Source organism: Ahaetulla prasina, chromosome 17, assembly GCF_028640845.1.
Source record: "Ahaetulla prasina isolate Xishuangbanna chromosome 17, ASM2864084v1, whole genome shotgun sequence".
NCBI lineage: Eukaryota > Metazoa > Chordata > Lepidosauria > Squamata > Colubridae > Ahaetulla > Ahaetulla prasina.
In genome coordinates, this window is record NC_080555.1 from 10162923 (window position 1) to 10187500 (window position 24578).

Genomic DNA, 24578 nt, shown 5'->3' on the forward strand with positions numbered 1-24578 from the left:
ACTTATATACTGTTCCACAGTGCTTTATAGCCCTCTTTAAGCAGTTTAAAGAGTCAGCCTCTTGCCCCAAACAATTTGGGTCCTCATTTTACCGACCTCGGAAGGACCGAAGGTTGAGTCAATCTTGACCCAGTCAGGATCGAACTCCTGGCTGTGGGCAGAGTTTTCCTGGCATACTCCATTGTAAGCACTATGCCACCATGGCTATATAGCAAACGTCTGGTCAACCTTTGCTCTCCAGAAAGGTTGGACTGTCAGAATTCTGCCAACGGGGCCAAAGTTGAAAAGCCAGGCAGCACCAGATGGGGCCTATGAGCACAACGGAGCCCAAAAGTTCTGTCGTTAAGTCAGACATTTGTTCAGTGAGTTTTGGCCCCGTTTTACGACTTTTCTTGCCCCGGTTGTTAAGCGAATCACTGCAGTCGATAAGTTAGCCACCCGGTTGTTAAGTGAATCTGGCTTCCCGCGTTGACTTTGCTCGTCAGGAGGTTGATCACGTGGGTCACGTGACCCCGGGACACTGCGACCGTCATAAATATGAAGCAGTTGCCAAGCATCTCAGTCAAAATTGAGGTTGTAACTGAAAAACGGTCACCAGTCCCATTTTCCAGGGCCGTTTGTAATTTTGAATGGTCACTCAACTAGCTGTTGTAAGTCAAGGACTAGTTGTACACGTGATCCCCTTTCGCCACCTTCCGACATGCAACATCAGCTGGGAAACAGATTAGTTTCCTCTCCTTCAGCCTAAGGACTCGTGTGTTGCAAGTGTACGAAGGGCAAAAGCCAAGATTAAAAAACAGATCTTTTTGTTATTAACAACGGCTATTTTGCCCTGGCATAAGCAGCAAATGTTTAGTGTTATGCAGTGGCCTAGAGGCAGAACTCGCACCTCACAATCAGGAGGCTGTGGGTTCGATCCTAGGTAGAGACAGATATTTCTCTCTCTGGGCACCGTGGGAATATATCTGCCGAACAAAACTCCTCATTGGCGACCCGGAAAAGCATCCGGCCAGTAAACACTCAGCTCTATTTAGTTGCCTAGACTCCAAGGCATTACGAGGTCATTAAACGAAAAAAAAAAAGTGATTTTTTAAAATCTCTTCCTCTTGCAGCATTACAGCCCTTCCGTCATCACCTCCCTGGACGAGCAGGACTCCCTGAGCCATTTTTTCCAGTATCGGGGGCCCTCCCCACATTTCATGAGCCCCCTGGCTCCGATCGTGGTGGGATCCCACAGCGGGGTCGGCTCCCCCACCGGCAGCCGCATGAACAGTGTGGTCTCTTCGCCCACGGCCAGCTTGCGGGAGAGTCACGGAGCCATGGGAAGCAGCCCGGCTTTGCCAGGTTGTCGGCCGGACATCATCTCTCTAGACTAAAGTTGGAGACGCCCTTTTTTTGGGGGGGGGACGGGGACGAACGGACGACTCCATTCTTCTGTGGAAAAAGGCAGAAATTTCGGCAACGTGTCGGCAGCTGAGAAGACAGACACTTAGCAGCGTGTTTTTTACTTGGTGTGCGCCCCACCCCGTCTTAGGGAAAATCACGGCATTCTTTTTAAAAAGATGGAAACTCAATTTTTCGGTCCCTGATGATTGCGGAGGGATCGGTCTCCGAATCCGAAGAATCACAGCTAAATTTTGCTCATGGGATCCTTAAGTCCGCAAAGGGACTAAAGGCGGCATTCGATGACCTGCTCCAATCGGTCCCAAGTTACAGAAAGAAAGAAAAAAAAAACGGAATTTTTTTTCTTAGCAATGGAAACCCTGGTTAAGCGGGGTTGGGGGGCCAGATTGGATGATCTCGGGAGCGCACAGCAAGAGGGGAGCCTTGGGGAGGCATTTGAAATTCCATCGTGGCTCGAACTCCGAACAGGCACAAGATTCATTGGATCGAGAGCCCTTCTGGCCAACAACCGGCGGCCGCCTTTAAGCTCCACATTTTGAGGTTTCAAGGTTCAAATGTTTTGAATCGAGAACGTGTTTCAGGACCAACAGAAATCGGCTCCTCCTATATATGAAAACAAAAAAATAATATTCTTTTTTTAAGGATCCTGGCTAGGCCAATTGAGGCCCATATGAATGTTTGCAGGTTTTTGTGTTGTTGTTTTTTTGATATTTCAGAGCTCGGTTGTGGGAAAGGAGCAGCCGATTCACCTATGGAAGCTCTGGACCAACCTTCCAACCAAATGTGGGTCGTCCCCCCACCCATCTCTAAATCTGTACAGTAGTGGCCAAAATTGTGGAAACCTTTTGGGAAAGTTTTGAGGTTTGAGGGCTAATAACACCATTTTTTTGGGGGGGGGGAGTTTCAAGATAATCCTATTCCACTGCAGGAATGGCCTGGGAATAGCCCAGTCCTTCACCCAATGGAAAATCTATGGAGCCGACTAAAGAAACTGGTTAGTCAGAAGTGACCCAGCCATAAAACCCAGTTAATAGAAGCCATCATTCAATCTTGGTTTCACAGGATAACAGCTGCAGGACTAAAAGACTTGGTTCACTTGGGAAGACGTTGTAATGATTCATGCTAAAGGTTACTCAGCTAAATATTAACTGACACAGGGATAATTTTTGTATATCTTTTTTTCACGGGGATCATTTTTGTATAGCTCCTTTTTTCTACGGGTTTCCCTTTTCTTCTTTATACTGTATAACCCTTCATCAAAGCCATTGCATTACTTTCTCGATTCAGTGATCTTTCCATCGACATATAATTTTATGGTACTACTCCAAAAACAACAAAAAAAGGAGTCTTATTAGCTAAGTTTTAGAAAATACACTTTTCCCAAAAGGTTCCCACAATGTTGGCCGCTACTGTATTTTCTGTACTTAATAAAAGACCAGTAGCCTCTTTAGAGGTTCGAAGGAATAACAAGGGAATTTTGAGTTTTGCACAGAAAATTCCAGTGTTTTCCATTCCTCCCCATTCTCTCTCTCTCTCTATCTCCTTTTTTCCCCCCCAGTACTATGATTTAACCTCAGCTAGGTTCTCACATTGAGCTAAGTGATGCAGGATGTTGCCTGGTATAAAACAGGCAGTTGGGGGTTTGTCCAAACAAACCACGGTTCTGTATAACAAATGCTGGTTAAATTGTGGTTTCTTTACAACACTGGTTGAAGACCATGGTTAGGAGGCGCCGAGGCTGCCTAACCATAGCATTGCCAGGCTGGTGGATAACACCGATTGGGTGAGATCCAGCTTAGCTTTTGAGGGCCACGGGCTTCCAAAAACCCGCTATGCCCGTAACGAAACCTCTTTTGAATTCCGTGGGCCGTTTTCATTTTTAAAAAGTTAAAAATTTATTCCCGTCCATTTTTCTTTTCGGTCGGAACTTGGGGGTTAGCGTTGGAGGATCCAGGCTGCACCATCGGTGGGTCCCGTCGGGGTATTAACTTGGAGCCCTGACAGTCTCTTCATCCTTGTAAATGCTGCAAGAAGCGTTGGTCCGCTAAGGAACGGCGTTTGTTTTTTTTTTTGAGGAATCCTTGCGAGAAATTCTCACAGGCAGCCAGGGAAAAGGGCTGGTCTTTTGCGGGATGGAAAAATATCCTGCTTCTGCCTCCGGGCTCCCCTGTTTGCTCATCCGTGCTCCCTCCAGCTAAACCTTCCCTTTTTTTTTGGAAATCTCTAAGAAGAGACGGGATGCTCGGACTGTCCTGGGGGTTGAAAAAGCTAAAGTGGAGACCTTGCCAGAGAGGTTTGAGCTGCGAGGTGCAAATCTTGAACCCCCCAACTTCTGTGAAGCCGGGCTGCCACTCCCCCCCCCCTCCCCCAGAACGGAAGACGACTCTTCTCGGACATTCCTAAAATCGGATTTTTGGGGGGAATGCCTCTGGAGTCCAACCGGAACCGCTACCGTGCCACCGTAGGGATGGGGACGTGCTAGGTGAACTTTTGCAATTTTGATTGGGGCACTTAGCACTGCCTGCCTGGATTGGACTTGCCGGGGGGGGGAACCTCCCCATCCCTGAGGTGGGGGGGGCTCAGGCACCGAGGGACCGCCTGCCGCCCTGCCCTCAAAAATCCCACCGTTCATTTGCTGTGAGAGGTGGTTTCCCGCAATTGCCCCGGTCTGCAGGTTAATATATATATTTTTTACACGTCAGATCTCGTACTTCCCACCCCTCTTAAAAAAGTATTTCCAACCGATCCTGTACAGAGAACAAAAAGATCTATCAATCTTATCTATATATACATATCTATATTACGATAATCTATATTTTCAGTTTTTTGTACATAACGCGACTCCAAAGAGCTTTTTCTCAGTATTTTCTCCCCCCCGCCCTCTTCTCCTTTTTTTCTGAGGACTAAATGAAGGTTGCACATCCTTTGCACACGTGTAAGCGAGCGTGAGGGGCCGTGCATCGTCCGTTGCACAGCTTATTTATATATTTATGTCTGTGTCCTGAGTTTGTGTGTATGCGTGGGTGTTGTTCTTTTTTTTTTTTCATTCGAAGCTATCCGAGTCCAGCTGCTCAGCCTCCCCCTTCGGCCTCCTCAGCCAGATAGGTGGTTGAACCTCCTGCCTTTGCAAGGTTAGGGTTAGGGTTTTGCAAAATTACACAATTTTGCAAAATCCCTTTGCAGAATTACAGGAAACTCTACTTTTGCAAAGCTTCCCCTTTCAAGGCATTTAACTTTCTGCATTGTTTCCCCGAGCCACAGCGAAGAAGGCAGAGTTTGCATTTTACGAGTGCTGTGGATGAATTTGAATCCTGCTTTGTTAGCCACACCTGATCCGTTGTGCGACTTTCTTCCAAGTGCTTCTGTTTTCAATCAAAGGGAATGTTTCTTCCAGGGCAGCTGAAGTTTTCTTGACGTTATTCCTGTCAATTCCTGTGATAATTCGCCACAGAGAGCTCGTTGTGGGACAAGAGGTACACTAATATCGAAGACATAGTGGAATAGATAGTTTCTGGAGATTGTCAGTCATCCCAAGTTCTGGTTGTTCTAAAGGTGCTTTTCTTCAAGAGGCAACTGGACTTTCTGGTTTTTTTCTTTGAAGGCGTTTCGCTTCTCATCCCAGAAGCTTCTTCAGTTCTTCAGAGCTGAAGAAGCTTCTGGGATGGGAAGCGAAACGTCTTCAAAGGAAAAAAAACCCAGAAAGTCCAGCAGCCTCCTGTAAAAGCACCTTCGGCGCAGTGGAATCGAATCATGAAAGGAGGCCAAAAGGAGGGACGAAATGAAATGTGAACGACAAAAAGTTATTTTAAAATTATTTTAAATGAATTAAACTCAATTGTCCCGCAGCAAGTTGACCAGGGATGAAAGGCTACTGGTTCAAATCGGTTCGGGCGGACTGGTAGTAAAAAAATGCTACCAGTCAGGCGAACCGGTATGTCCGACGATCAGCTGTGACACGCCATTTATATTAGCTAGAATCGTCGGATTTCCTGCTTTCTAGCTAATCTAAATCGCATGGCACAGCGGGTTTCCCTTCCCCTCGCTGTTCTACTTACCTTTGCAGACTTGGAAAGTTTTCTTAGCGCTGCACAGGCACGCAGGCGCACGCTCGGTAGCAGAACTTCAGAGGATTTCACGGCTGGAGTCGACCCATGGTTAGTTGGCCATGTCAAGTTATCCTGTGCTCAGTTGACATTGGCGAATTCGTGTTTCATTTTCGTCCCATCCGTCCTTTCGTGATTCTATTCCACTATTTCTTCGATATCGGTGTAGCTCTTGTCCCGCGGCGAATTGTCCCGTGGCGAGTGGGTGAATCTGACAAGGGGGCCTCCCCTCTCCCGTCCCACCCGTTTGTGGTCAGATACATGACCACCCCTCCGATCTGCGGCTCTGCCAACTTTGTCTCCCGGGAAGCCCCAAGGGCCAGGAGGTGGGAGGAGCAGGGACCGAGACCCCGTTAGTAACCAATGGCTGGCTGGGCAGCTGGAAGAGAGGCTGACTCCGCAACCCCCTAGCGCAGGGGTCTCCAACCTTGGCAGCGTTAAGCCTGGCGGACTTCAACTCCCAGAATTCCCCAGCCAGTTGAAGTTTGCCAGGCTTAACGTTGCCAAGGTTGGAGACCCCTGCTCTGGAGTGGGGCGGTCCCCTTCTGTCTTTCGGAGGAGGCTCGCCTCGCTCTGCCAAATCTCTCCTGGGCTGCATATTTATTCTGTCATATCTTTGTTTTTTATCCACTTGGAGCTGTGGTGTATATGCTTTTTTTTTTAGAGAAAAATATAATAATAAAAAAAAGTTGCAAAGAGCTGTGGTCCCGCGTCATTTCCCCCCCACCCTACGTTTTATTTGTTTTATTTATAGAACATTCAATTTTCATCAAACTGTGTGTATTCTGGGTACAATTACATTTAAATAGTCATATTTATACACCTTTGGTGTATAATATTAATAATCTAATAACATAATAATATAATAATATTACTACTTAACATTTAACATCTTCAACAACTCTCCTCTGTACCATTTTCTCCCTTTATATCTCCTCCTTTCTAACTTCTGTTTCTATTGTCTACCCATTGATAAGATGTGTCCCATATCAAAAAATATTCAGTTTCTTCGTTATCCTTAATAGGTAAAGGTAAAGGTTCCCCTCGCACATACGTGCTAGTCGTTGCCGACTCTAGGGGGCAGTGCTCATCTCCATTTCAAAGCCGAAGAGCCAGCACTGATGGAAGTTGTTTCCGTGGTCATGTGGCTGACATGACTCAATGCCAAAGGCGCACGGAACGCTGTTACCTTCCCACCAAAGGTGGTCCCTATTTTTCTACTTGCATTTTTTACCTGCTTTCAAACTGCTAGGTTGGCAGAAGCTGGGACAAGTCACGGGAGCTCACCCCGTTACACGGCAGCACTAGGGATTCGAACCGCTGAGCTGCCGACCTTTCGATCGACAAGCTCAACGTCCTTAATACCTTAATACCAAGTGTTAATCTATCCATTTCTGCACAGTCTAATATTTTTTAAATTACATTCCCCTCAGCCGGGCTCTCATCATTTTTCCATTGTTGCGCAAATACAATTCTAGTTGCCATTAGTCTATGCAGGATCAGATATCCAGTCTTTTAATCATATTTTTTCTGGTAGAATGCCCGACAGAAGTGTTTCTGGTTTCAAGTCTATAGGTTGTTTTATCATGTTCTCCAGCCATGTGTGTTCTTTTCATCCAATATTTCCTTGCTTTTGGGCACGTCCACCACATGTGGTGATATGTGCCACTTGCTTAATTACATTTCCAACATTGATCCGATCTGTCTTTAAACATTTTTTGCCAATCTTGCCAGTGCAAAATGTGGTCCCACATCATGAATGGTTTCCATCTTGGCTGTGTCGTTGGCTTTTTTTCCCAGCTTTGTAAATATATTAAAAGGATGAAGGGGAAGTGTTGGCACAACCTCAATTCGTCATAAAGGTAAGTTTCCTTTCCACACATGCCAATTTCCACTTAGGGCACCAACATTATTTTAATGGGACCGAGTGGAATTTAACGTATTTTCCCAGCAATGAGGTAACGCGTGGCTCCTCCCCACGTGCTATGAGCGCAACCGCACCATCTGCGCGTGCACACCATCTGCGCATGCACAAAACGCTCTTGTGCATGCACACTAATGCGTGCTGTGTGTACAATCTCACCATCCACATGCGCACAGCTTTTGTGCGTGCCCCCATGCGTTGCACCATCTGCGCATGCACGCAGCTTTTGCGCATGCACACTAGCGCATGCTGTGTGTGCAATCTCACCATCTGCGCATGTGCACAGCTTTTGTGCGTGCAATGCATGTGTGCAAACGTCTGCGCATGCGCACACTGCGCCAGTCATCTCAAGCGCATGCGCAAAACATGCACGGGAGAGCTCCGAAGACCAGCTGTATCCACTGAATTGCACGCATACGCACCAGAGGCCTGAACATCAGCTGGGGCGCGCGCGCATGCGCAGCTTCAGGTGAGCTTGGCGACGGCTCGCGTGCCCAGAAAAATGGTTCTGCATGCCACTTCCGGTGCTATAGGTTCCCCTAGATCATTTCAATCAGAACAGAAATGGAAGGGGCCTTGGAGGTCTTCTAGTCCAACCCTGAACCATTCCAGATAAGTGGCTCTACAATCTCAATAAACTCCAGTGATGGAGTACCCACAATTTCTAGTAGCAAGCCGTTCCACGGGTTAATTATTTGAACGGATATTTCTCCTGAATTCCAGGTTGCTTCTCTCCTTGATTACAGCCCTCTCTAAGCGGTTTACAGAGTCAGCCTCTTGCCCCCCAACAATCTGGGTCCTCATTTTACCAACCTCGGAAGGACAGAAGGCTGAGTCAACCTTGAGCCGGTCAGGATCGAACTTCTGGCAGTGGGCAGAGTTTAGCCTGCATTCCAACCACTGAAGTAAAAAAAGGAAGGAAGGAAGGAAGGAAGGAAGGAAGGAAGGAAGGAAGGACAATAGCACTTAGACTTACATAGCATTTCACAGCCCTCTCTAAGCGGTTTACAGAATCAGCCTCTTGCCCCCAACAATCTGGGTCCTCATTTTACCAACCTCGGAAGGACAGAAGGCTGAGTCAACCTTGAGTCGGTCAGGATCGAACTTCTGGCAGTGGGCAGAGTTTAGCCTGCATTCCAACCACTGAAGTAAGAAAAGGAGGGAAGGAAGGAAGGAAGGAAGGAAAAAAGATAGCAATAGCTCTTAGACTTATATACTGCTTCACAGTGCTTTCCAGCCCTCTCTAAGTGGTTTACAGAGTCAGCCTCTTGCCCCCAACAATCTGGGTCCTCATTTTACCAACCTCGGAAGGATGGAAGGCTGAGTCAACCTTGAGCCTGGTGAGATTTGAACTGCCAGATTGCAGGCAGCAGAAGTAGCCTGCAGTATTGCACTCTAACCACTGCACCACCACGGTTCCTGCACCAACAATCCTGTGAGGTGGGCTGGGCTGGGAGAGGGGCTGGGCCAAAATCACCCGGCCAGCTTTCACACCTAAAGGGCAGGCTTAAAGTCACCTCACTGATTTCTAGCCTGATGCCTTAACCGCTAGTCCAAACCTGCTCTATTTGAAACAAAACGAAGTTAAAACGTTTAAAACAAAATCAAATTAAATCGTTTACAATAAAATTGTAAAATTGGGATCAACAAGGCAAAAACCATATTTGTACAGGAAAAGTTCCTTTAGCTACATACAGTACCTACTCTGTCCATTGTCCATTTGATTTCTTGAAGCAATCACAACTAGATAAGTTTGTTTTGTGAAGTCAGTCGTGTTATTTGTAAACCACAGGACTGATGAACCCGGGCAATCGTGGCTTATCCCATAAGCACCTAACCATAGTTCAGCATACTGTGTAAACTCAAAAGAAACATAAAAGTCATCTAATTCTTTTAATTAAGTTCATGAGTTGCCCTAAACTCTGTTGTTGAATCACATTAGAATTGGCCGGAGTAAAAAGATCAATGACATGGCCGCAATGACTGGATGCAACCAACAGATGGCGCAGAGACCCACAGTTTAGCATTTTTAGATCATTTTAGGGCTGACTGGGAAATGTTTAACTGATTCCTTTTGAGACATAATTTAAATCTTTGTATTTTATTATATTATTATTATTACAGTTTTATTTTTATTTATTTAATTTTAATTATTTTTCTATTCTATTATTTTATTTCATTTTTATTATTTTATTTTTATTATTATTATTCTATTCTATTTTATTTTATTCTATTATTATTTTATTTCATTTTATTCTATTTTATTATTTATTTTATTTTATTATTTTAATTTTTTACTTCATTATTTTATTTTGATTATTTTATTTTATTATTTTATTCATTTTATTTTATTTTAATTATTTAATTATTATTTAATTATTTTAATTATTTTATTTTATTATTATTATTTCAATTATTTCATTTTATTATTTTATTTTATTTTAATTATTTTATTATTATTTCACCAAGCAGGGCTGGCCTAATGATAAATTTTAATTTGAGGGTTTTTAGTGGGGTTTTTAAAGGGGCTTAATTTATTTAGTAACTTTTACTGAGTAATTTTAATAGCTTATCGAATTAGTTTTTTAATGAATTATTGTATTTTAAATTTTTTGATATCTATGTTTTATCTATGCTGTACACCGCCCTGAGTCCTCGGAGAAGGGCGGTATAAAAATACGAAAAATAAAATAAATAAAATTATTATTTTAATTATTTTATTTTATTATTATAATTTTATTTCAATTTTTTTTATTATTTTATTTTATTTTAATTATTTTATTATTTTAATTATTTTATTTTCTATTTTATTACTCTTTTTTTTATTTTTTATTTTAGTGGTGGGCCAGTGTGCATCCCCCTTCCCCCCTCCCCACTCCCGGAGCACCAAGCTGTAAGGGTTGGGGGCAGCTGTTCTGTCTGGTGTGGGTCCTTTTCTCATCCTTTTCTCTCCTGAGGAAAGAGAGAAGGTGGCTCTTGGTGCAGAGATTGGCCGCAGAATGCAAAACTCCTGCGACGGAATTAAGGGAAGGGGAAGGGAGAAGGACCAACCTGGGGTGAATGATAACAGTCTTCCCTTAACTGAAAGGCTAGAAAGACTGCAGAGAAGAGCAACAAAGAGGATTAGGGGACTGGGAGATTAAAACATAAGAAGAACGACTGCAGGAATTGGGTGTGTCTAATCTAGAGAAAAGAAGGACTAGGGGTGGCAGGATAGCAGTCTTCCAGTATTTGAGGGGCAGCCCCAAAGAAGAGGGGAGGGTCAACTTATTCTCCAAAGCACCTGAAGGCAGGACAAGAAGCAATGGATGGAAACTAACCAAGGAGAGAAGCAATCTAGAACTAGGGAGAAACAGTGAGAACAATTAACCAGCGGAACAGCTTGCCTCCAGAAGTTGTGGGTTCTCCATCACCAGAGGTTTTTAAGACGAGACTGGGCAGCCACTTATCTGACATGGAATATAGGGTCTCCTGTTTGAGCAGGGGGTTGGACTAGAAGACCTCCAAGGTCCCTTCCAACTCTGTTATATATTCTGTTCTCTTATTCTGAAATCCCACGGCACAATCGCCTCGGGCAGAGATCTTCCTGGCCGATAGTCCTTCCACGTCACATATGCCTTCCAGCCTGGAGACGGTGCGTGCAAGAACTCAAGACGGGTCTCTTTTGGTTTTTCCGGCTTTGCTTTTTAAACCAAGTTTCTAGATCTTAAGGCGAGATGGTGTCAGAGGCCTTAGGAAATCTTGAAGGTTATAAGAAAGGAAAGAGTTCCACAAAAACCGCCTCCGTTAGGATGTCAAAAGGCCAAAATCCAGATGCTTTGCAGGAGAAAAATCGTTAGATGGTTTTGTACGAGGAGTATCGGTTTCAGGAGAATGGGTCTCCTTCCCTTTAGCGCTGGCCGGGAAACAGGAGAGCTGCATCCGATACTTGGAAGAGGACCAGGATGATGTGTGTGTGTGTGTTTTAAGCAAAGCAGTAACAGCAGTTACTTGTCCCAGCTTCTGCCAACCTAGCAGTTTCGAAAGCACGTAAAAATGCAAGTAGAAAAAACAGGGACCACCTTTGGTGGGAAGGTAACGGCGTTCAAAGCGCCTTTGGCGTTGAGTCATGCCGGCCACATGACCATGGAGATGTCTTCGGACAGCGCTGGCTCTTCGGCTTTGAAACGGAGATGAGCACTGCCCTCTAGAGTCGGCAACGATGAGCACGTATGTGCCAGGGGAACTTTTACCTTTACCTAAAAAAAGCCAGATGAAAGCAAAGATTGGAGATAGAAGCAATATCCCAGTATTTTGAGGGGCAGCCCCAAAGGAGAGGAAGGGGTCAACCTATTCTCCAAAGCCCCAGAAGGAAGGACAAGAAACAACGGATGGAAACTAACCAAGGAGAGAAGCAACCTGGAATTAAGGAGAAATTTCCTAACAGTGAGAACAATTAACCAGTGGAACAGCTTGCCACCAGAAGATGTGGGTGCTTCATCCCTGGAGGCTTTTAAGAAGAGTTTGGACAACCATTTGTCTGAAATGGTATAAAAAAGTCTCATGCTTGAGCAGGGGGCTGGACTAGAAGACCTCCAAGGTCCCTTCCAGCTCTGTTCTGATTAATAGATCCTGAAGTGCATTAATGAAGAGCCCCCTAACCATCTGGCAGAAAGAGGCGGGATTTCTGTCCAGGAATCGCTTGGAGCAGCCTCTTATCCAGGTATCGCAGCTATTTCTCTCCACTTTGCAAGCCTGAATCTGACAGCCGATGCTAAAAAATCCCTGAAGAATTCAGAGCCAAACGGGGCAAAAGGAAAAGAACTTTTCTCGTTTTTCAGAATTCCATGGCAAACCAAGAACCTAGAAGAAAAAGTGCAGAGAAGAACAACAAAGGTTCCAAACCAGTGGAATGGAAGTTGCTTTCTTTCTTCCTTCCTTCCTACCTACCTACCTTCCTTCCTTCCTTCCTTCCTTGATTCCTTCCTTCCTTCCTTCTTGATTCCTTCCTTCCTTCCTTCTTTCCTTCCTTCCTTGTTGATTCCTTCCTTCCTTCCTTCCTTCCTTTTCTTCCTTCCTTTCTTCCTTCCTTCCTTGATTCCTTCCTTCCTTCCTTCCTTCTTGATTCCTTCCTTGCTTCCTTGCTTCCTTGCTTCCTTCCTTCCTTCCTTCCTTCCTTCTTTCCTTCCTTCCTTGCTTCCTTGTTTCCTTCCTTCCTTGTTGATTCCTTCCTTGCTTCCTTGTTTCCTTCCTTCCTTCCTTTCCTTCCTTCCTTCCTTCCTTCCTTCCTACCTACCTACCTACCTTCCTTCCTTCCTTCCTTCCTTCCTTCCTTCCTTCCTACCTACCTTCCTACCTACCTTCCTTCCTTCCTTCCTTCCTTGATTCCTTGATTCCTTCCTTCCTTCCTTCCTTCCTTCCTTCCTTTATTCCTTCCTTGCTTCCTTGCTTCCTTCCTTCCTTGTTGATTCCTTCCTTCCTTCCTTCCTTCCTTCCTTCCTTCCTTCCTTCCTTCCTTCCTTCCTTCCTTTTCTTCCTTCCTTCCTACCTACCTACCTACCTTCCTTCCTTCTTTGCTTCCTTCTTTGCTTCCTCCCTCCCTCCCTCCCTCCCTCCCTTCCTTCCTTCCTTCCTTCCTTGATAGGTAAAAAGCTGCCGGAGACTCAATTTTTGCACTAGAAACTTTTGCAAATCTTGTCCCGGTCTCTGCCTGCATCTGGGATGGAGAATTTGCAGAGCTGCAGCTGTGAATCGTGGCTTTTTCTCCTGGATGATGGCTAGTGACAGGAGGAGAGAGCCGAAAGAGGATGAGGATGAGGGTGGATCTGAAGAAGTTTCACTTTCAAGTCAGGCGACGAGAGAGATGAGCGTCTGGGGCATGTCCGGGCCTGGCTGAGCAAGGAAACAGGTGTGCAAGAAACGTACCTGGCAGGACTGGGCAGCTCCCAGCCGAGGCCCTCAGGCAGCTCCAGCGCGCCTTCCCAGCCACACGGATCAGGATCTCCAACCGGCTGCAGCTCCGGAGATGCGCTCTAACCGGTCCTGGGTTCTACCTCACCTGGGAAAAACTCTCCTGGCAGAGATGGACTGAGCGGTCCGTCGGTCCGTGCGCCTCCGGTCAGAGCGAGATCCTCGGCCTTTCAGGAAGGCTGGAAAGGAAGCAGCCACCATGAAGAAAATGTTCTCCTGTTCCAGCCATCCAGTGGCGGTGAGTAACAACGGGCTGCGTTTGCCGAATCGACAGGTGGCAGGTTATCCGCGAGTAATTATACCCGATATAAATACCTCTAATTATGCTTCTAAAAAAAAAGCAACAGAAATGTCGAACCTCCAGGCGGTAAGAACTTTTGCGTTTTATCTCTCGGTTTTGAATCAAAGCGGCTAGTCCTTAAGGTGGCAAAAAAAAAAAAGAGCTTGGAAAACCAGAATCTGTGCCAGATTCCTAAGAGGAGCCATAGGTTTTGCACTATTGAAGAGAGGAATTTTAAGTGCTTCCCCAAACTTCTTAGTCTTGGTTGCTCGGGGCACCTGGATGTCTGTTCCTTTTTTTTTTTTTTTGGTATTTTTTAAAATTTTATTTTATACACAAACAATCACATTAGTCATTCCATGTGTCATCTCGGTGTTTCTTCAATGAATTCTCCTTCTCCTTCTCCTCCTCCTCCTCTTCTTCCTACTTCTTCTTCTTCTTCCTCTTCCTCTTCCTTTTCCTCTTCCTCCTCTTCCTCTTTCTCTTCTTCTTCCTCCTCCTATCTTCATTTTTTCTTACTCTATTACAACATCACTCCCACAATACAATACTTTTATTATACCATTCTCTTATTTAATTATCAGTAAATATCTCTTTTCTAACCAATGATAAAATTGGCTCTCTATCTTAAAAAGTATTTTGTATCCTCTCTCTCTTTAATTGTCAATCAGCTGAATATTGGAAAGGCCACCAAACACTAGGATTCTATTATCATATGTGGTGGACGTGTTCAGAAGCTGGAAGCTATTGGAGTAAAATTTAAGACATGGTTAGAAGAAATGAGGCAACAACATACTGACTTAAAACCAGAGCTTTTCCTATTGGGTATCCTTCCAGAGAAAATCAGTAAAGAAAGAAAATAGATATTTGATTATATGTGTAAATAACTGCAGTGAGGATAGTATTTGCGCGAAGATGGAAAGCAGAAAAGAAATCCCTCCGGAAGGGGAAGTAATTAAAATTTTTTTAGATTGCGCAGAAATGAATAGATTAGCTTTTTTTAATTATTATTATTATTTACATTTATATCCCGCCCTTCTCCGAAGAGTCAGGGCGGCTTACAGTGTGTAAGGCAATAGTCTTGTATATATTTACAAATCAACTTATTGCCCCCCCCCAACAATCTGGGTCCTCATTTTACCTACCTTATAAAGGATGGAAGGCTGAGTCAACCTTGGGCCTGGTGGGACTTGAACCTGCAGTAATTGCAGGCTGCTGTGTTTTAATAACAGGCTTCTTACAGCCTGAGCCACCACGGCCCTTTGATAATTAACTTTGATAATTAAAGAAGGACTGATGTCTATTCCTAAGGGTAGGGAATTTGCTCTTACTCAAGCTGTAGTTTTCAACTTTACTTTATAGCAATAGCGATGTAGCCTTTAGATTTATACAGGTAGTCCTCAAGTTACGACTAAAATTGAGCCCCAGATTCATGTTGCTAAGTGAGAAACACTCTTCTCGCTCCAAATAATTATTTCTAGGTCACAAAATCTTTCGAAATGGAGAAAGATTCAAATTTATATTGCAATCCCAGGTTCCTGGCTGGCTGGCTGCGGGCAAATGGCCCAGATTTGTACAACCGGCAAAGAGACAATTCTGGATTCTCAAGGTTCAGCCAAGTGACCTAGCTCTACTCATTTTGTGCACAGACGGTCCTTGAGTTACGACCACAATCGAGCCCACCGTTTCTGTGGTTAAAGCGAGGCATTTGTTAAGGGGGCTTTGCCCCACTTTACGACTTCGCTTGCTTGCAGTTGTTAAGTGAATCATTGCGCTTGCGAAGTTAGTAACACGGTTGCTAAGCGAATCTGGCTTCTCCATTGGATTTGCTTTTCAAAAGGTCGTAAAAAGGGGGATCATGTGACAACCCCCCACCGGGATGCTGCCACCGTCATAAATATGAGTCAGTGACCAAGCATTCGAATTTTGATCACGTGACCGTGGGGCTGTGGCAACGGTTTGTTTAGTGACCGTTCAGAGTTACAACAGCACTGCAAGACGTGACTTACGACCATTTTTCACACTTAACAACCGTTGTAGTTATCCCCATAGTCCCATGATCCAATTTCAGACGTTTGGCAACTGATTCATATTTATGACGGTCGTGATCCCCTTTTGTGACCTTCTGACGAGCAAAGTCCATGGAGAAGCCCGATTTGCTTAACAACTGGGTTACTAAATTCACAACTGCAAGTGATTCATCTAACAAATGCGGCAAGAAAAGTCATATAACCAGGGGTGGGGGACTCAATTTACAAGCATCTCACTTACCAACATAAATTTGGGGCTCAACGATGGTTGTAAATCGAGGAGTACCTGTAGTTTTACTTTTCATCATTCTTGATTTTCAAGTCTGGTCTACTTTGCAGGGTTGAAAGCTAGCTGTCAATATTAGGGCTCAATGGGTAGAAGGCACTCTGCACATGGTCAGAAGGACATGAACCTACGTTCTGGTCGGGATATTCCAAGCTTCAGTCCCAGCTGAGAAAAGTCACTGGGAAAATGATCGAGCACAGAATTGGAAAGGACCTTGGAAGAGCCCTCTCTGTGGTCACACATGCTGTTGCCAGCTGCTCTTCTGATTTCCGACATGCACGCTGGCCGGCTGGTTTTTGTGTGCGCCAGCCAGCTGATCTTTGGGTTTCCGGCATGCCAGCTGATCTTCGGGTTTCTGGCATGCAGACCAGCTGGCCGGCGTGCATGTGCACAACGGAAACCTGAAGACCAGCTGGCCGGCGTGCATGTGCACAACGGAAACCTGAAGACCAGCTGGCCGGCGTGCATGTGCACAACGGAAACCTGAAGACCAGCTGGCCGGCGTGCATGTGCACAACGGAAACCTGAAGACCAGCTGGCCGGCGTGCATGTGCACAACGGAAACCTGAAGACCAGCTGGCCGGCGTGCATGTGCACAACGGAAACCTGAAGACCAGCTGGCCGGCGTGCATGTGCACAACGGAAACCTGAAGACCAGCTGGCCGGCGTGCACGTGCACAACGGAAACCTGAAGACCAGCTGGCCGGCGTGCATGTGCACAACGGAAACCTGAAGACCAGCTGGCCGGCGTGCACGTGCACAACAAAAACCTGAAGACCAGCTGGCCGGCGTGCATGTGCTGGCGGAAACCTGAAGACCAGCTGGCGTGCATGTGCACTGGCGAAACCTGAAGACCAGCTGGCGGCGTGCATGTGCTGGCGGAAACCTGAAGACCAGCTGGCGGCGTGCATGTGCACAACAAAACCTGAAGACCAGCTGGCGGCGTGCATGTGCTGGCGAAACCTGAAGACCAGCTGGCCAGCGTGCATGTGCACAACGGAAACCAGAAAACCAGCTGGCCAGCGTGCATGTGCACAACGGAAACCAGAAAACCAGCTGGCCGGCGTGCATGTGCTGGCAAACCTGAAGACCAGCTGGCCGGCGTGCATGTGCACAACGGAAACCTGAAGACCAGCTGGCCGGCATGCATGTGCACAACGGAAACCTGAAGACCAGCTGGCTGGAATGCATGTGCACACCAGAAACCCAAAGACCAGCTGGCCGGCATTCACATGCGCACCAGCCAGCTGATCTTCAGGTTTCCAGTGCTCCAGTGTGCGCGTGCATTCTGCTTTGGGCACTCGGTGGCGAACAGGTTTGCCCTCACTGCCTTATACCATTTCAGACACATGATTGTCCAGTCTCCACTTCCAAGCCTTCAGTGATGGATCACTCACAAATTTTTAAGGCAAGCTGTTCTACTGGTTAATTGTCCTCACTGTTAAGAAGTTTCTCCTTAGTTCTAGATTGCTTCTCTCCTTGATGAGTTTCTACCCATTGCTTCTTGTCCTGCCTTCAGGTGCTTTGGAAAATAAATTAACCCCCCTCTTCTTTGTGGCAGCCCCTCTAATATTGGAACACTGCTCCCCTAGTCCTTCTTTTCATTAAACTAGCCATGCCCAGTTCCTACAGCCGTTCTTTGGATGTTTTAGCCTCCAGTCCCCTAATCATCTTTGCTGCTCTTCTCTGCACTCTTTCTAGAGTCTCCACATCTTTTTTTAGTATCGTGGCGACCAAAACTGGATGCAATGTTCCAAGTGCGGCCCTAGCAAGGCATTACAAAGAAATTCAATTCAGCTGTGGAACACAAAACTTTTCGGAAACACAAAAACACAAAAGTTTCCGAAATGGAAATAGAGGAAAAACAAGGAAGGCAAGCAAGGAAGGAATTCTACACATAGAATTCGAAATAAACAAACAAAGAAATGCCATGAGCCTGGCTGAATTAATTTCTTCTTCTAAATTGTGTCACTTTCAAAATATGTTTAGGGTGTATTGCAAAGAGGATGGTTGACGGGAGGCTAACTGCACTCTCTGCCCTGAAGCTGTTAGGCAGGTTCTCCTGGCCTCTTTCTTTCTTTCTTTCTTTCTTTCTTTCTTTCTTTCTTTCTTTCTTTCTTTCTTTCTTTCTTCCTTCCTTCCTTCCTTCCTTCCTTCCTTTCTTTCTTTCTTCCTTCCTTCCTTCTCCTTCCTTCCTTCCTTCCTCTCTTTCTTATTTTCTTTCTTTCTTTCTCTTCCTTCCTTCCTTCTTTCTTTTCCTTTCTTTCTTTCTCTCCTTTCCTTTTTATATTTTCTTTCTCTCTTTCCTTTTCCTTTTCTCCTTTCTTTCTTTCTCTCTCTCTTTCCTTCCTTTTCTATTTATTTTCTTTCTTTCTTTCTTTCTTTCCTTCCTTCCTTCCTTCCTTCCTTCCTTCATTTTTCCTCTTTCTTTCTTCCTTCCTCCCTTCCTTCATTTTTCCTCCTTCTTTCTTTCTTTCTTTCTTTCTTTCTCTCTCTCTCTCTCTCTCTTTCCTTTCCTTTTTCTATTTCCTTTCTCTCTTTTCCCTTCTTTCTTTTCTCCTTTCTCTCTCTCTCTTTCTCTCTTTTCCCTTTCCTTCCTTCCTTCCTTCCTTCCTTCCTTCCTTCCTTCCTTCCTTCCCTCCCTCCCTCCCTCCCTTCCTCCTTCCCTCCCTCCCTCCCTCTTCCTCCTCCTCTTTTCCCAAGTTTTATAAATATGGAGTATTCCGGAAGACCCTGAGTTGAAGTGATAAAGGGCAGAGAATCAAAAGGTTTCCACAAAGAAGAAGAAGGTTTTAGGGAGAAGAAAAGAGCTCTTCCCTTTATTCAGGTCTCTCACTAAAAGAGCCATTCTCCCCCCACGCCCGCACCCTGAATGGTTGAACTGGCCCTTTTGTGTCCTCCGCAAATGGAGGATTGTGTCACACAAACCATCAAATCTTGTGCCTTTGAAATGAAAGAGGCTGGGTCAGCCTTCCCAGGCAGGCAAGGCAGAAAACAGAAGAAGTAGAAATTCTATTGTACGGCTACAATAACAGAAATCCGGCAGGTCTGAAAGGACAGAATCTCCCTCGGTTGCTTTTTACAGTCATCGGACAGTTTGTTGTTATCAAACTGAGGGTGGATCCTTTCCAAGTTTCTTTCTCTTGCTGTTACGCAATTGAGGCTGCCCTCTCTTTTATGGCTAGGCCAGTATGTCTAGTTTGATGAAAAGGGAATAACAAGAGTTGGAAGGGACCTTGTAGGTCATCTAGTCCAACCCCCAATGCCTCCCCTGCCCAAGCAGAAGACCTTAACATCATTTCTGACAAATGGCAGCCCAGTCTCTTCTTGAAAGCCTCCAGTGATGAAGCTCCCACAACTTCCAAAGGCAGCTTCTGTTCCATCGGTTGATTGTTCTCACTGTCAGGAAATTCCTCGTTATTTCCAGGTTGAATCTCTCCTTGGTCAGTTTCCATCCATTATTCCTTGTCTGGCCTTGGAAAATAGCTTGACCCCCTTTCTCCTCTCTGTGGCAGCCCCTCAAATATCGGAAGACTGCTATCCTGTCTCCCCTGGTCCTTCTCTTCACTAGACTAGCCAGGCCCAGTTCCTGCAACTGTTCATCGTATGTTTTAGCCTCCAGTCCCCTAAAAAAGAAGGATTAGGGATGATATGAAAGCAATCTTCCAATATTTGGGGGGCTGCCATAGAGAGGGGTGTGTGTGTGTCAACCTATTCTGCAAAGCAACAGAAAGCAAGACAAGAAGAAATGGATGGAAAGTAATCAAGGAGCGAAGCAACCTAGAACTAAGGAGGAATTTCCTAACGGTGAGAACAATCAATGAGTGGAACAGCTTGCCACCAGAAGTTGTAGGTGCTTCATCACTGGAGGCTTTTAAGAAGAGACTGGACAGCCACTCAGGTCTAAGGTCTCCTGCTTGAGCAGGGGGTTGGACTAGAAGACCTCCAAGGCTCCTTCCAACTCTGTTCTTCTATATCTGATGGTTCCCTAGGCAGGACCTTGTCCTTGTCTCTCAAGTTCATTCCTACAACACACACCATTACAGAGGCTGGATAGTCATCTATCACAGACTGTGCAGCGGCTCCTGCACTGAGCATGGGTTGGGCTAAATGACCTCAAAGGTCCCTTTGTCAACTCGCAAAGCAAAGGCCTACTCTTGAGTTGCCACAGGCCAGGGGGGATGGGAAACTGGCGAAACAGCACGGCAGCCAAAGACAGATGCACATTCCAGACTTATCTCTCTCAAGGCTGTATCCTAGGGTTACCCACAGCGGCTGGAGGGGAGTGATCTCTACAACCCACAAAATTGCTTCATTGGTGAATGTGATTGATGACATACCCTGGGGGAAGGGGAGAAACAGGGTCATGATTGGGGCATAAATGACGTAGGGTCAGAGCTGGCTTCACTTGGGAATGTGCGGACATGAAGCTCCTAATAAATAACTGGACTTCTTTTGAAGCTTGGCTCGAGGCTCACGACACCCTCCTAACTCCACGATTCTATAAAAAGAGAAGCCTCATCGGTGATCCGAGAACTTATCTCCAGGAACAGGAGCAGATTCTCTTCCGATTTCTTGAGAACCCGATGACCTGAGAGAGGGACGCCGCCTTCTGCCAACGCCCAGCCTTCCCTTCTCTCAGCATAATTCGGGCTCGGGTGAGAGCCGGGTGTGTGGCCTTGTGCAATCTCCCCGCCGACAACAACAGGGCGTGTGGCTTTGTCACGCAGTGTCTTCACAACTGGATTATTTTTTTTTCCTGTCATGAAGGCCCAGCCAACACTTCACTTCCCCGAAACTGATCCGCCTCCCAAAGCAAACAGCGAGGAGGGAAGGCGCCACCGAGGCTCCAGAGGCAGCAGGGGTATCAGGCCAAGGGGTGGGTGGGGACACGCCTGTGGGTGGGGAGCAGAGGCTGAGCTGGGGCTGAAAAGCGAAGGCGCGTTCATTGCCCAGAGGGCGACCGTAGAATGGGATTTAAGCTCAGCTCCTCCGGAATAACAAAATAAAATAATAAAAATAAATAATGATGAATTACAATAAAAAGAATAATGAAATAAAATAAATATTAAAAAATAAAAACGAATTAAAATAAAATAAATAAATAAATGAATAAACGGGCCTCTGTGGCTCAGGCTGCTAATGCAGTCTGTTATTAACAGCAGCTGCCTGCAATTACTGCAGGTTCAAATCCCACCAGGCCCAAGGTTGACTCAGCCTTCCATCCTTTATAAGGTAGGTAAAATGAGGACCCAGATTGTTGGGGGCAATAAAGTTGACTTTGTATATAATATACAAATGGATGAAGACTATTGCTTAACATAGTGTAAGCCGCCCTGAGTCTTCGGAGAAGGGCGGGATATAAATGCAAATAAAATAAAATAAAAATTAAATAAATAAATAAATAAATGAAATGAAGTCGAATCGAGTAAAATATAGACTCAAATAAAATGAATAAAATAAAAGAATAATGAAATAAAATAAATACTAAAATAAAATAATAAAAAATAAAAAAATGAAATGAAATAGAATAGAATAGAATAGAAAACAATGAAATAACATTAAATTAAAATAAATAATAAAATAAAGTAAAATAAAAATAGAATCAAATAAAATATAGAATAAAATGAAATGAATAAAATAAAAGAATAATGAAATAAAATAAATAATAAAATATTAAAAAATAATTAAAAAAATAAAATGACAGAGTAGAATAAAATAAATATTAAAATAAAGTAAAATAGAATCAAATAAAATAGAATCAAATAAAATATAGACTCAAATAAAATGAATAGCATAAAGAATAATAAATAATAAAATAATAATAAAAATAATATAAAAATAAAAATAAAAAATGAAATGAAATAGAATAGAATATAAAATAAAATAAATAGTAATATAAATAGTACAATAAAAGAAAAATAGAATAAAATAGAGTAAAATAAAATAATAATAAAATAAAATAAATAGAAGAAATATTTGTATGTCAAGGTTGAACGGTGGAGTCCTGGCACTGATGATGTTACCTAGTTGGGTCATGAAATGTTTGCAAGAAAACCAACAAGCTCAGACAGCACAAGGGACCACAAAACAAAACAAAACAAAACAAAAAAACCCACAAAAACAAAACAAAACATGACCCTGGGACACTAAAACCACCATAAATATGAGTTAGTTGCCAAGCAGCCGAATTTTGATCACATGGCCAGAAAGGGTGTTGCAAAGAACTGTGAAAAACAATGCTAAGTCACTTTTTACAGTTCTGTTGTAACTTTGGTCACTAAACCAACTGTGATAAGTCGAGGACTATCTGTATTCCCTTTCTTTGCTGAGAAGAAATATTGGTGCAGAGAGACGCAAATTATTTGTCCGCCTGTAATTCACCTAAAGTCATCGACCGTGGTTTAAGCTCTACCCATGTGAACACATTTTACAGGGAGGTATTATGAAACACGGTTGGGTCTTAACCATACATCGCTAGATCAGAGTTCAGGATCCCAGCTTATTTACCAGTTGCTTCAGACCCTCCTAGTCTCTGTTCCCACAACTGATTTGGTCTCAACCGGTTTGTTGCAAAGCCTGCATCCCACCAAATGGTCAGCTGTCCATTGCAGCTGCCAAAAAAGCCAATGCAGTCCTAGGTTGCATTAACAGAGGGATACAACCAAGATCAAGGGAGGTCCTAGTACCACTCTATGAAGCCTTAATAAGGCCACACCTAGAGTCCTGCATCCAGTTTTGGTCACCACACTATAAAAAATGATATTGAGATTCTAGAAAAAGTACAGAGAAGAGTGAGCAGGATGATGAGGGGACTGGAGGCTAAAACATACAATGAAGAGTTGAAGGAACTGGGGTTGGCTAGTCTAGCGAAGAGAAGGACCAGGGGAGACAGGAGAGCATCTTCCAATATTCGAGGGGCTGCCACAGAGAGGAGGAAGGGGGTCAAGCTATTTTCCAAAGCACCTGAAGGCCAGATAAGGAACAATGGATGGAAACTGATGAAGGAGAGATTCAATTTGGAAATAAGGAGGAATTTTCTGACAGGGAGAGCAATCAACCCATGGAACAGAGGTTGCCTTCGGAAGTTGTGGGAGCTTCATCCCTGGAGGCTTTCAAGAAGAGACTGGACTGCCACCTGTCAGAAAAGACTTAGAGTCTCCTGCTTGGGCGGAGGGTTGGACTAGATGACCTCCAAGGTCCCTTCCAACTCTGTTAATCTGTTAACCATTTGTCTGAAATGGTGTGTTTTTTTGGACTAGATGACCTCCAAGGTCCCTTCCAACTCTGTTGTTCTTTATTCTCCCGCCTTCCAGATCGAAAGCTGGAACAAGCACGACCAGAAGCTGTTCGACGCCGTTGAGAAAGGGGACGTGACCCGGACGTCCCTTTTTGTGTCGAGGAAGACTGCCCACCCCACCAAGCTCAACGCCCTGGGACAATCTGCGTACGTAAGTCTCTCCCCTCGGCCTTCGAGAGGGACACTATGACCCAAAGGGCAGCTGCCGCTCCCTGGGACTTGGCTTAGCTAGGTTTGGCTGAATCCATGGGGTCACGTGATCCAGGGGTGAAATGCTCCCGGTTCAGACCGGATTGCCCAATCCGGTAGTGATGGCGGTGGGTGATTCGGAGAACTGGTAGCAAAAATCCCTGCCCACCCCCGGCCAGCTGAGCGGCGCGATCGTCCGAGGCTGTTTTTTTTTTTAACTTTTAAAAGCATTTTTTCTTCGGCCGAAAAAATGCTTTTAAAAGTAAAAAAAAACACAGCCTCTGATGATCAGGCAACTCAGCTGGGATCGTCAGAGCCTTTTAAAAGCATTTTTTTACAACCTCTTCGGTTGTAGAAAAAATGCTTTTAAAAGTAAAAAAGAAAGCTTCTGATGATTGCATGGCTCAGCTGGGATCGTCAGAGCCTTTGAAAAGCATTTTTTCTACAACCTCTTCGGCCGAAGAGGTTGTAGAAAAAATGCTTTTAAAAGTAAAAAAAAAAAGTTGGCCACACCCACTCAGTCACATTACACTCCCCCCCACCAAGCCACGCCCACAGAACCGGTAGTAACAAATTTTACATTTCACCGCTGACCTGAATCCCATTTGTGACCGTCCCAGCTTCCGACCAAGAACGTCAATAAGCGAAGCTGGATCGGCTTAACAAAAGCGTGATTCGCTTAACGTCCCTCACGAAATAAAATGAGGGCACGACTCACTTAATAACCGCCTTGCTTAGCAACAGAAATTTTGGACTCGGTCGTGGTCATTATCACAATACAGGCCACCTGTATTTTTTGGTGTCCTCCTTGTTTATCCTGGGTGGGTGGGGGGAAATTTCCTTCCAGCGCAGGGTGGAAATTCCTCCCGCTTATAAAACTTGACTTGCCAGATGACGTGGCTTAGAGTAAAACGTTGTCTAAGAATTCTTCTGGATGCTATTCTTGAAGATCCATCAAGAGAAACCAAGAAGGAGCCAAGGGAAGAGTCTAAGGACAATTCGGCACGGCCAACTCATGACGAGATCACTGTGGGCCCATTCAATGCTCTATTAAATCATTTCATTCAGTTGTTTTTTTTATTGGTGACCACGTTTTCATCAAAAGTTGACTTT

At 44.7% G+C, this 24578-nt stretch overlaps 2 protein-coding genes across 7 annotated transcripts in view; both read left to right on the forward strand.

Moving 5' to 3' along the window:
* The window catches only part of PIAS3 (protein inhibitor of activated STAT 3), a 47038-nt gene extending 40533 nt beyond the window's left edge, over positions 1-6505 (forward strand). For 5 of the 6 annotated variants that reach the window (XM_058159852.1, XM_058159851.1, XM_058159854.1 and 2 more), the window contains one exon: positions 1113-6505. In XM_058159852.1, the coding sequence (XP_058015835.1) occupies positions 1113-1376 (264 nt within the window). In that variant the 3' untranslated portion in view covers positions 1377-6505. The remainder of the gene's footprint in view (positions 1-1112) is intronic. The other variant, XM_058159849.1, reaches the window with a different exon arrangement.
* Positions 6506-13106: 6601 nt separating this feature from the next.
* ANKRD35 (ankyrin repeat domain 35) overlaps positions 13107-24578 on the forward strand; it is a 56585-nt gene continuing 45113 nt past the window's right edge. The window contains exons 1-2 of the mRNA XM_058160364.1: positions 13107-13618; positions 23293-23423. Coding sequence (XP_058016347.1) covers positions 13580-13618; positions 23293-23423 — 170 coding nt within the window. The 5' untranslated portion in view covers positions 13107-13579. The remainder of the gene's footprint in view (positions 13619-23292; positions 23424-24578) is intronic.